Source organism: Mya arenaria, chromosome 12 (assembly GCF_026914265.1).
Source record: "Mya arenaria isolate MELC-2E11 chromosome 12, ASM2691426v1".
In the NCBI taxonomy this organism is placed as follows: Eukaryota; Metazoa; Mollusca; class Bivalvia; order Myida; family Myidae; genus Mya; species Mya arenaria.
The window spans coordinates 69,935,510-69,948,736 of NC_069133.1; the positions used below are offsets into that span (position 1 = coordinate 69,935,510).

Sequence of the window (13,227 nt, forward strand, 5' to 3'; positions counted from 1 at the left end):
ATTAAAGGTCACCTTTTTCTTGTCACTTGTCAAAGATTAAACATTTATGACCTTATATGGACTACATCCCATTCACCTGTTACAGAGACTCAGATCATTCTAAGATGGTAATATCATATAGTCTATGTTTCACATATGAGTTAATAATCTGCGGTCACCAGTTCAGCTTACATCTGTCATCCTAGATGCTCTTCACGGCAACTGCCATTTTGAGCGGGGCATTCAAGATCCGCCAAAATGAATTACAATCCTTAAATGAGGCCTCCAACCAATACACATGATAACAGAAACTCAGATTATATATATATAAGGATGACATTTCTTATCCTCTATTTTTTGCAGATGAGCCCAGGAAATGCGATGATGCCTGCCCAGAAATATTTAAACCTGTTTGTGCCATACACATGGACTCTGATATGATGATGACATTCGATAACCAGTGCTTCTTGGACATAGCAAATTGCCAGGAAGGAAACAGATGGATGTTTAAATCTGACCATGCATGCGATTATATGGGTTTGTGAAGTTTCATTCTTTTCATATGAATAAAATATAAAAATTTACAAACTTTAAATGATTTTTATCTCTGACTGTTTCTGCATTTAATATGACTTCATCAGTAGACAAAAACAAATTATTAAAGATGGGATGTAAATGTATTCTGTCCAATAATTTTTGTTTTTGTTTTTTTCCTATAGAATCTAAATGTAGTGAAGCAATGTACATGAAGGTCATGGAAGAGGATTGTGAACAATGGCTCGAGAGATTTAAAAACACGGACAATTGCGGGTATGTTTTGTTGTATTTTAGTGTCCGGTTTGATATGTATATACCTAGGGACAAATGATTTAAAATAAGTAACCTAAATGAAGACAGTGTATTTGTAAATAATGTATGTATTTGTTTATATATACATGTAACACAAATGTTGTAATTTTACTTAGTTAAAACTTATGTATTTTACAACTATTTTGAAACAAGTTAACATCAACAACATTATGTTAATCACTCTTGTGGGCACATTTTTACGTGAGAGTGTCATGTGTTGTGGGGGAAACAGGAGTACCCGGAGTAAACCCACTTGTCCGGCTTGGTAACCAAAAAACAAACTCACATTTGACTTTACTTACCTCGCATGAATAATTGAGTGTATGGTATTAATATATTGATGACTCAAAATTTCATTAGATTTTTAATTAATACACAATATATGTACAGAATGTCAAAAACAGTAATGGATTAGAGTTGTCAATTGATACCATTTCCTAAAATTATTTGTCTCTCACCAAAGCATCCATGGGTTCAACCTCCCACCACTGGCTGTATTTTTTATCCAACTTCTGTGATATTATATATATCTTATATTTTTAAACATACTGTAAAATTGCGTTTTTCTAAATAAAAGAATACTAACAATGTTTGTACAATAAAATTTTTATTGTGTTTATTATAAAAATATGAAATTAACCATAAAAAATATCTGAATAAGATATGTATATGAAAACAACTATAAGAAGTAGAGGGTATTAAAAATAATGTATAAAAAGAGAAACTTTCACTTAGTTGACTTTTGTAAGAAAGATATTTAGGTTATACACCACTGATTAATTTCCCCTTATATTCCAATGTAAAAATGCAAACTTTAGGTTGGGAAAAAATGCCATTTCTAGTGTTTCACGTGTATGACAATCATACATTTCCTTAAATTGAGTTCAAACCAAATTGATTTAAACAATAAAAAAAGGTATGTCATGTTCCTCCTAAGAAAATTTATTCACTGCAGTAAGGCACCATTTGTTTTTCAAAAAATCAATCTTGCATCAGACAGGAAGTAAGCCTAAGTCTAAGTGGTTCATGATTTTTTTCTCTCTCATTGCAGGTATTGGGCTGAATTTAAAGAATAACAACTATAAATTATGTCCATTACTCGCACTTTAAAAAATATCAGTCTGAAGTAGCATTCTCAATCTTATATACAGAGGGTGCATTCTGGACCACATCCAGGCACTTGGCATTTATTCATAACGTACCTTTATGAAAATGGCCCCTCGGCTCATTCTCAGAACTGTAATTCCAACCCAGGAAACAATGCACCAGAGTATGCTTTTATAATATAAGTAAATAGCTTGACAATCAATCTGAATTTAATTGGCCAATTAATAAATTAAGATACATAAAACTTGTTTTACAGGAGTTACGAGGGCCTACTTGGCTGTATCAACACAAATATTCTCACAGAAACGATGATGAAATGTCGGTTCTCAGACATCAGTAGAAGTATTCAGCAACATGTGTACATCAAAACGGGATTTATGCCTCATGCTTGTAAGTGATCATTTATACTCAAAAGTTGTTTGCAAGTTATGCCAATTGAATGACATGCTGAAACCTTGGTCAGATCTCAATCGAAGCGCTTAAAGCATTGAAAGGCGTTCGGCCTGCTACGTTTTGTGAGTATAGTCACGCAATTGTAAAACAAATTATCATAAACAATATGGAATACCCAAAGACTTACTTTTAGGTATGGAGTAATTCTCTGTTGCATATGAAACCTTATTTGGAACTTTGGTTTCATAAACAATGCATTGCGAAAAATAAAACATTTAGGCATTTTATTAGTAATGTCCACTCTACACTTCAATGATGACTGAGTCATATTCAATTTACTACCAGGGTATGACGGCTTAACCAAATGCATCCAACAAAAGGCATTGGGCATGTTCATTAAGTTTATGTTTAAGGTTTATTTCTACCATGACAGGATCCTCATGCAAAATTCCTCTTGATTGAATCACCACCATGCTATTATTTTCCTGTATATATTGATGTATCTTAATATTGCCCTAAACCTATGTCACTCATGGACAAAATGATCAGATTTATATCAGTGGTTTATAAGTATGCATATGCAACATGCTCAAGTCTCTGGGCTGAAATTACTGAGACAAATCGAGAAATCTTCACACTCTTTCCATTCTATTCAGCATAACATGACAATACTCACAAATTGTAGCAGGTGAAAAGCCTGTCAACACCTCAAGTGCTTTGATTTCAATTGTAAAAGTGTATTATATGCATTTAGTAATGGTTAAAGGTTGTTAGTATGAACGAACATATGTATATGGTTCAATGTGATACAGTCACATAAACAACTGTTTTGTGTAAGTACATACTAATAATCTTAATAAGAAATTGTCAAGTAAGAGCTGATATAGGCTTTTTTAAACATAGAAAATATTCTTATGAATAAACTACAATCACCAAAAAACTGATTTTAGGTTAAATGAAGTATTAGAATTTCATTTAAAACATTTTGGTTTGATATCTTACGCAAAATGAGCATTTGATTGCATGTTCAAAACAATCCATGTCTTTTTTGGTTTTAACGAGTTCTCCGGTTCAATTTCCTGGGAATTCGATGACCCAGATGCTATTTTTAACCGATTTTATCTAGTACCCCGACCTACCCAAAAATCAAAATACACATGTATTTATTTTGATTCAGTACGCGTGCTTTTTATATTGCATTTTGTCTTGTTGATATTAAAATAATTGTTTTTTCTATGATTTTAATTACTTACCGTATATCATATTGTGAATATTCACCACAGTCTACTTTTACCATGCTACTTAATATGCAGAATGTAGTCCGTAGCTATTAGAGCAGGTTGGTTTAATACTAGGTAATTTAGATATAAATGTTAATGTTGATTAGGTGGTTGACCATCGCAGTTCTGACAGCGCTGTAGTTGATATGCCTGAGCATACAATAATTTGTCAAAAGTTAGAAAAGTCATCTGCTGAGGATAAAATCCGAGATACGGTTGTAAAAGTCTGCAGACCTAGCGGCCTACTACAGCCTAAAACCTGTTCAACTATTTTCATTAAACTTAAACATGCCATAACGCACTTGTAATCAGTGTCCATACTCACTCGTGTAGCAAGGCTCATAACGCTGGCTTTAATTCTGATTCAGTTATGTCCCTGGATTATTGTAAACCTCGTCCTTGGCCATAGCCAATCATTTAAGAAATATTTTTGAAACCTTGAATGTAAATTAATCTTACTAGTGAAACTATGCACATTTGTAAGTTAGCCTTGATGTGGTGTTATAAGCAAATGTGTAATGATAAATCCTCACACCAACCACAGTGACACTTAAAGCAATAAATCATAACTTCCTCAGGTGACGTAGCAGTATCGCTCATCTCTGAAGATGGTCAGATATCAATGGTTGTTGGAATACTGCCAAATGGGGATGAACATTTCCAAGTTCGAGCTCCACAGTCTACGTTTTCTTACTCCAACATAGCATTGATAGTGATGCCCCGAAACGTAAAACGTCAAACTGCAGATACAGAACTGGTAAGTCTATGGAATGATAGAAGTTTACCTATGGCATTCATAACAAACTTTGAATTATCTTAAACAAAAAAACAAACAAACAATTTCTGGATTTTCTGAAAAAGATAAGGGCCACAATGAAAACAAGAGTTTCTCTTTTGTGATATCCTTCACATATAATGTTGATTGACATAGCTATATTAATTCATACATATTGTTGTACAGCTATATTTCTTATTTTTTGATTGCCATGTAAATTGTCTACCTATCCATCTTAGTCTGACATATGTTTTTGTTTGTTTTTCTTTGTTGTGTTTATGAAGTCGAATTAGTGATATAATTATGATGACCTATTTTCATATTATTTTAATAATTCCAGCGGGACCTCATAGTGATAACCGAGGATTATATGAGTCAGTATATGGTAGTTGACATGTAAGTACATACACATCACTATTCCTAATATTCAACAATCTTCCATTAATTGTAATCGGGTGTGTAGAGAAACAATACATGAATAGTGTCAGTTTCTAATTTCACCTTTTAAAACAATACGATTTGAAAGGGAAGCATATACTCCGTCCCAAGTTACAATATCATTGCCTACTAGCAAAGGCTTCAAGGGTGACTATTTCTAAGAGCCATTGGGACATGTTAAATGATCCCCAAGTAACTGCACCATACGCACAAGCAACAATACTATTAACATAATTTTTCAATGTAACTATGTAGGAATGAAATAGATATATTCCAAAACACTAATAAAAACATACAAGAAAAATATACCAATCGAAATATGCAATCACCTTTACAAAGATGATTTTGTGCAGTATAAATCCCTAAACAATAATATGGTGGTGGGCTAATATACCAATATTGTTTGCATATGACATGTATTTAAACAAGAACAATTTTCAATATATCCCAGGTTTATGGATGGCGATTCTGCTCGATTTGACAAGGATTTCGGAGGATATGATAACTTCAGCAATCTCACAGTGGAAATTGACGACAGCGCTGTCACAATTACTTTCACTCGACAGAAGACTGACCACCGCGACATTTATCTCCTAGGTCACCATTCGGTCGAACTTATGAAGGTGGACAAAACTTCAAATGTTACAGAATTCCTCGCCTCAGACAATATCTATCTCACAGGTGGGTTTGTAAAAATAAATCTGCTCAAGCTAGTCCATTTATGGGGAAGCCAGGAAGCAGATTTAGTCTATTCTTCCAAAATATAATTGCATAAGGAGTACATTTCATTAAGCTTATTGATAAAATAATTGCTTCCATATTAATGATGCTAGTTGTGCAAGAAAGATAACTCAGATTGACTGTTCATGGCATATTAATCTCCCTTGTATATGTTTTGACTTGGCATATCCATTCCTTACTAATTGATGTCAATCAGATATGACTTAATATTGCAATTTGCTGCAGTTCCTGTAATACTAATGATATATCAAATATACTAGACCCAAGTGTGGTTTTCAGATCGGTTCGGTGAACTAGAGGAAATGTTCCCAACTAATGCACAAGGCCTGTGCTCCAATCCTTGGGTGATGGGAGAAATTCTGGATGTACTTTGTTTCAAAGAAGATTATAACCGACCCAATGCAACGGGTCAGGATATGTGCTTGTGAGTAAAAATATATTGTTTTTATGGAGCCAGCTCGTGGTGAGCTCACTATGTTGCCACAAGGACGGTTGTTAATCCGGTTTGCAGTGACCTCAACTTCCTTGCCATAATGGCGGTCATTTTTCACATTTTGCATGTTTGTCTTGTATCTGTTGATGAATATTAGTATGTTATCAAAAAGTGCTTCATGACTAAAGACAAGTACACAAGAAAATGTTGTATTCCCAAAGGAATCAGCAGTCTGGATATGGTCAGTTGGTGTTCTCATGTCTTACTGGCAAATTAAGCATCAGTTGGTGGTGTTGACCATCAGCTTACTTCAAATTTAATACTGTGCTTTGAATTGAACTGTATCGTTACTTATATTCTCAGCGCGGAGTGGAGGTCCTTGGCCTGCTATAGTAACACCCTGAAGGGCCTGGGAGTTAACTGTACCGACGATTCCATCAGAGGGGTGACAGCTGACAGAGATTTCCGCCCTCAATATTTCAACAAAACTGAACCATACTGTGGTAAGTGATTGGTAGTATAAAACACTAGGTGGGTTCCATCAATAGTGTAATGGTAAAAAATGCCTCTCTGTGATTGGTGCTTGTGGGATAGTGGCGACCTTTTTAAAGTATTTTGCAGTTGAAATAGGTACTGTAAGATAAAAAAAATGCCAAATCACTGAGTTGAGAGTTATGTTCTGCTGATTAATGTATTGAGGGCTTAGAGCATGACTGGTGTAGCTCCATATAGAAACAGAATGAATTACGTCTGACTTGATTTGCACACAAGGGAGATCAAAGAATAGATATTTGATAGATGTGACTATATTGTCTTCAGAGGCTGAATTCCCATGTGAGATGGCGTTGTTGACCTATGGTGAAGAGATCGCCCACCATTGTTTGCCCTCGGTTATAAACCTGCTGCATTCCCCAGTTCAAGGAATCTTGTCCATGCTCACTATGGATAATTCTACGTTCATGTCTTGCAAGTAAGCATTGTGTTTTTCTTGTTTCACATGTTTGTTAGTTACTGTTGCTAGGGAACAGCCCTTCCATAATGTCACTGATTTCTCTTCTTGAATTAGCCTAAACATCATTATTTGTTAAAATATTCAAATATGGTAATAAAAATGGAAAGGTTTAAGTTTAGCCTGTTAGGCAACTTTTCTTAACATTTTAATTGACGGTTTTTGAATATTCAATAACCCCCTAAGAATGAACTTAGTTCTAGAAATGTTTTGATTGGACTATCAGATTAATGCCCCAATAGACTGAATGGAACCACAGAGCCATATTTAAGGATAAGGACAAGAACTATATTGAATATAGCCCCAGGTGTCCTAGCTCTGCAGGAAAGGTGATCCAATGCAATGGCCTTTAAAACACCCCTTTTCATGTCTCTGATCATTGGTCATGTACAACCTTACTTTTTCAGCGTTTGGTCCCAGGCATTCTGGTGTGCCTATTCAATACTGGAAGAGCACAATGTGAACATGATGTCATGTGATGAAAGCGATAACTTCGAGCCAGCCTTTGTGGCCTTAACCCTGATAGCTACAGAGGACAGGGAACCAGTACCCAGGATAGGAGCCAGGCACTTTGAACAGTGTGGTAAGCCATAGAAAATAAGTATGTACGGTAGAACAGGGAACCAGCTATGATAGCCACTTAGGACAGGGTACCAGTATCCAGAATTGGAGCCAGGCACTTTGAACAGTGTGGTAAGCCATAGAAAATAAGTATGTAGAATAGGAAACCAGCTATGATAGCCACATAGGACAGCTAGGGTACCAGTATCTAGAATTTGAGCCAGGCACTTTGAACAGTGTGGTAAGCCATAGAAAATAAGTATGTAGAACAGGGAACCAGATTTGATGGCCACAGAGGACAAGGAACCAATAGTAAGGACTGGAGTCACTCACTTTGAACAGTGTGGTAAGCCATAGAAAATAAGTATGTAGAACAGGGAACCAGATTTGATGGCCACAGAGGACAAGGAACCAGTAGTAATGACTGACGCCAGTCGCTTTGAACAAATTTGAAAGCCTTAGAAAGTAAGTAACACAGGGAACCAGATTTGATTGCCACAGAGCATGGGGAACTATTCACGATGATGGAAGCCTGAGTCACTATGAACAGTGTGGTAGCCATAGAAAGTAAAAAGAACAAGGAACTAGTTTTTATGGCCACAGAGTACAGGAAACCGGTACTGAGGATGGGACCCATCCACTATGAACAATGTTGTTAACCTTAGAAAGTAAGCAAGTAGAACCAGGAATCAGTCCTGATAACCTAGACCTTTTCAAATGGCCATATATGAAGAGGAACCAGTACCGAGGATTGGAGCTTTACACTATGAACAGTGTTGAAAACACAGGTATTGAGGTAACCAGCTTTGGTTAACTTAATAGCTAAAGAGAAAAAGCAGGTTACGACACCATATAAAGTTAAAATGATATTATTCATTTCAGACCTGCTGCCCAGGCCAACAAGTGGCTGTCCGGACGATGACAACCTTCTATACCTGACGGTGGCTTCATGTGGAAACTATCTGCTCCAGACTTACAACTCCACACACAGTTATGAAGAAGCATGCAGGTATTTCACAGTGCTATAAACTTGTGTTTTTATCAAAGTGTTTTAATAGCTGTTGGTTTGTTGTTGTCATCATTGTGCAAAAGTGGAAACCTTGGTCGTAACAGAAATAATGTTCAAGTTATTCAACTGAAACTTAGTACACATGCTCCTAGAGACATACACACATGAACAACAAGTCCCATAACTCTGGCTTTTATCATGTTCAAATTATGTCCCTTTTTGAATGTATAAAAACAGACAAACTTAGGGTGTTTCCTCAATAGGGCTCTTAAAGCACTGCATAGCTAAGATTGGTAAGGCCTACAGGCCACATTGTACCAACATCAGTAACATAACCCGGGACACCCAGTTAAACATTTATTATAATATTATATAATGATTTCCGCACACTTGGTTACAGCATGGCTAAGATTGGTGAAGCATACAGGCCACATTGTACCAACATCAGAAACATAACCCGGGACACCCAGTTAAACATCTATTATAATATTATATCATGATTTCAGCACACTTGGTTACTGCATGGCTAAGATTGGTGAAGCATACAGGCCACATTGTACCAACCTCAGAAACATAACCCGGGACGCCCAGTTAAACATCTATTATAATATTATATAATGATTTCAGCACACTTGGTTACTGCATGGCTAAGATTGGTAAGGCCTACAGGCCACATTGTACCAACATCAGAAACATAACCCGGGACACCCAGTTAAACATCTATTATAATATTATATCATGATTTCAGCACACTTGGTTACTGCATGGCTAAGATTGGTGAAGCATACAGGCCATATTGTACCAACATCAGAAACATAACCCGGGACACCCAGTTAAACATCTATTATAATATTATATAATGATTTCAGCACACTTGGTTACTGCATGGCTAAGATTGGTGAAGCATACAGGCCACATTGTACCAACATCAGTAACATAACCCGGGACACCCAGTTAAACATCTATTATAATATTATATCATGATTTCAGCACACTTGGTTACTGCATGGCTAAGATTGGTGAGGCCTACAGGCCACATTGTACCAACATCAGAAACATAACCCGGGACGCCCAGTTAAACATATATTATAATATTATATAATGATTTCAGCACACTTGGTTACTGCATGGCTAAGATTGGTGAAGCATACAGGCCATATTGTGACAACATCGGTAACATAACTCGGGACGCCCAGTTAAACATCTATTATAATATTATATAATGATTTCAGCACACTTGGTCACTGCATGGCTAAGATTGGTAAAGCCTACAGGCCACATTGTACCAACATCAGTAACATAACCCGGGACACCCAGTTAAACATCTATTATAATATTATATAACGATTTCAGCACACTTGGTTACTGCATGGCTAAGATTGGTGAAGCATACAGGCCATATTGTACCAACATCAGAAACATAACCGGGAACACCCAGTTAAACATCTATTATAATATTATATAACGATTTCAGCACACTTGGTTACTGCATGGCTAAGATTGGTGAAGCATACAGGCCACATTGTACCAACATCACTAACATAACCCGGAACACCCAGTTAAACATCTATTATAATATTATATAATGATTTCCGCACACTTGGTTACAGCATGGCTAAGATTGGTGAAGCATACAGGCCACATTGTACCAACCTCAGTAACATAACTCAGGACGCCCAGTTAAACATCTATTATAATATTATATAATGATTTCAGCACACTTGGTTACTGCATGGCTAAGATTGGTGAAGCATACAGGCCACATTGTACCAACATCAGTAACATAACTCGGGACACCCAGTTAAACATCTATTATAATATTATATAACGATTTCAGCACACTTGGTTACTGCATGGCTAAGATTGGTGAGGCCTACAGGCCACATTGTACCAACATCAGTAACATAACCCGGAACACCCAGTTAAACATCTATTATAATATTATATAATGATTTCAGCACACTTGGTTACTGCATGGCTAAGATTGGTAAAGCCTACAGGCCACATTGTACCAACATCAGTAACATAACCCGGGACACCCAGTTAAACATCTATTATAATATTATATAATGATTTCAGCACACTTGGTTACTGCATGGCTAAGATTGGTGAAGCATACAGGCCATATTGTACCAACATCAGTAACATAACTCGGGACGCCCAGTTAAACATCTATTATAATATTATATAACGATTTCAGCACACTTGGTTACTGCATGGCTAAGATTGGTAAGGCCTACAGGCCACATTGTACCAACATCAGTAACATAACTCGGGACACCCAGTTAAACATCTATTATAATATTATATAACGATTTCAGCACACTTGGTTACTGCATGGCTAAGATTGGTGAAGCATACAGGCCACATTGTACCAACATCAGTAACATAACTCGGGACGCCCAGTTAAACATCTATTATAATATTATATCATGATTTCAGCACACTTGGTTACTGCATGGCTAAGATTGGTGAAGCATACAGGCCATATTGTACCAACATCAGTAACATAACCCGGGACGCCCAGTTAAACATATATTATAATATTATATAATGATTTCAGCACACTTGGTTACTGCATGGCTAAGATTGGTAAGGCCTACAGGCCACATTGTACCAACATCAGTAACATAACCCGGGACGCCCAGTTAAACATATATTATAATATTATATAATGATTTCAGCACACTTGGTTACAGCATGGCTAAGATTGGTGAGGCCTACAGGCCACATTGTACCAACATCAGAAACATAACCCGGGACACCCAGTTAAACATCTATTATAATATTATATAGTGATTTCCGCACACTTGGTTACAGCATGGCTAAGATTGGTAAGGCCTACAGGCCACATTGTACCAACATCAGAAACATAACCCGGGACACCCAGTTAAACATCTATTATAATATTATATAGTGATTTCAGCACACTTGGTTACTGCATGGCTAAGATTGGTGAGGCCTACAGGCCACATTGTACCAACCTCAGTAACATAACCCGGGACACCCAGTTAAACATCTATTATAATATTATATAGTGATTTCCGCACACTTGGTTACAGCATGGCTAAGATTGGTGAGGCCTACAGGCCACATTGTACCAACATCAGAAACATAACCAGGGACACCCAGTTAAACATCTATTATAATATTATATAATGATTTCAGCACACTTGGTTACTGCATGGCTAAGATTGGTAAGGCCTACAGGCCACATTGTACCAACATCATAAACATAACCCGGGACACCCAGTTAAACATCTATTATAATATTATATAATGATTTCAGCACACTTGGTTACTGCATGGCTAAGATTGGTGAAGCATACAGGCCACATTGTACCAACCTCAGTAACATAACCCGGGACACCCAGTTAAACATCTATTATAATATTATATAGTGATTTCCGCACACTTGGTTACAGCATGGCTAAGATTGGTGAATCATACAGGCCACATTGTACCAACCTCAGTAACATAACCCGGGACACCCAGTTAAACATCTATTATAATATTATATAATGATTTCAGCACACTTGGTTACTGCATGGCTAAGATTGGTGAAGCATACAGGCCATATTGTGACAACATCAGTAACATAACTCGTGACGCCCAGTCTAACCTCGGGTTTGCCATGTACATGGAAGAAGTTCTTGGCTTCAGTCCAAAAAATTGCACGTTTGCAAGCATGGGTAAGAGATTATATACATCTTAAAAAGAATACATCTATTATTTCTATCTTAATGGTTTTTAGATCTGCTTATCCCGTCTTGTGGACCATATACCCCTGTTATTTCTATCTAAATGTTTTGTGTACCAACCCTTGTGGACCATATGCCCATACTGTTTCTATCTGAATGTTTTGTGTACCAACCCTTGTGGACCAAATACCCCTATTATTTCTATCGAAATGTTTTGTGTACCAACCCTTGTGGACCAAATACCCCTGTTATTTCTATCTGAATGTTTTGTGTACCAACCCTTGCAGACCAAATACCCCTGTCATTTTTATCTGAATGTTTTGTGTACCAACCCTTGTGGACCAAATACCCCTGTTATTTCTATCTAAATGTTTTGTGTACCAACCCTTGTGGACCATATGATATTCCCCTATTATTTCTATCGAAATGTTTTGGGTACCAACCCTTGTGGACCAAATACCCATACTGTTTCTATCGAAATGTTTTGGGTACCAACCCTTGTGGACCAAATACCCCTATTATTTCTATCGAAATGTTTTGGGTACCAACCCTTGTGGACCAAATACCCCTATTATTTCTATCGAAATGTTTTGTGTACCAACCCTTGTGGACCAAATACCCCTATTATTTCTATCTGAATGTTTGTGTACCAACCCTTGTGGACCATATGCCTCTATTATTTTTATCTAAATGTTTTGTGTACCAACCCTTGTGGACCAAATACCCCTGTTATTTCTATCTAAATGTTTTGTGTACCAACCCCTGTGGACAAAATACCCCTATTATTTCTATCTAAATGTTTTGTGTACCAACCCTTGTGGACCAGATACCCCTGTTATTTCTATCTAAATGTTTTGTGTACCAACCCTTGTGGACCAAATACCCCTATTATTTCTATCGAAATGTTTTGTGTACCAACCCTTGTGGACCAAATACCCCTATTATTTCTATC

At 36.7% G+C, this 13,227-nt stretch overlaps 1 protein-coding gene across 3 annotated transcripts in view; it reads left to right on the forward strand.

Moving 5' to 3' along the window:
• Nucleotides 1–13,227, forward strand: part of LOC128211071 (uncharacterized) — a 220,030-nt gene that overhangs the window by 138,918 nt on the left and 67,885 nt on the right. For 2 of the 3 annotated variants that reach the window (XM_052915478.1, XM_052915479.1), the window contains exons 116-127: nt 343–516; nt 699–789; nt 2,192–2,325; nt 4,187–4,365; nt 4,724–4,779; nt 5,273–5,502; nt 5,842–5,986; nt 6,359–6,498; nt 6,815–6,965; nt 7,412–7,587; nt 8,448–8,574; nt 12,106–12,266. In XM_052915478.1, the coding sequence (XP_052771438.1) occupies nt 343–516; nt 699–789; nt 2,192–2,325; nt 4,187–4,365; nt 4,724–4,779; nt 5,273–5,502; nt 5,842–5,986; nt 6,359–6,498; nt 6,815–6,965; nt 7,412–7,587; nt 8,448–8,574; nt 12,106–12,266 (1,764 nt within the window). The remainder of the gene's footprint in view (nt 1–342; nt 517–698; nt 790–2,191; nt 2,326–4,186; nt 4,366–4,723; nt 4,780–5,272; nt 5,503–5,841; nt 5,987–6,358; nt 6,499–6,814; nt 6,966–7,411; nt 7,588–8,447; nt 8,575–12,105; nt 12,267–13,227) is intronic. The other variant, XM_052915480.1, reaches the window with a different exon arrangement.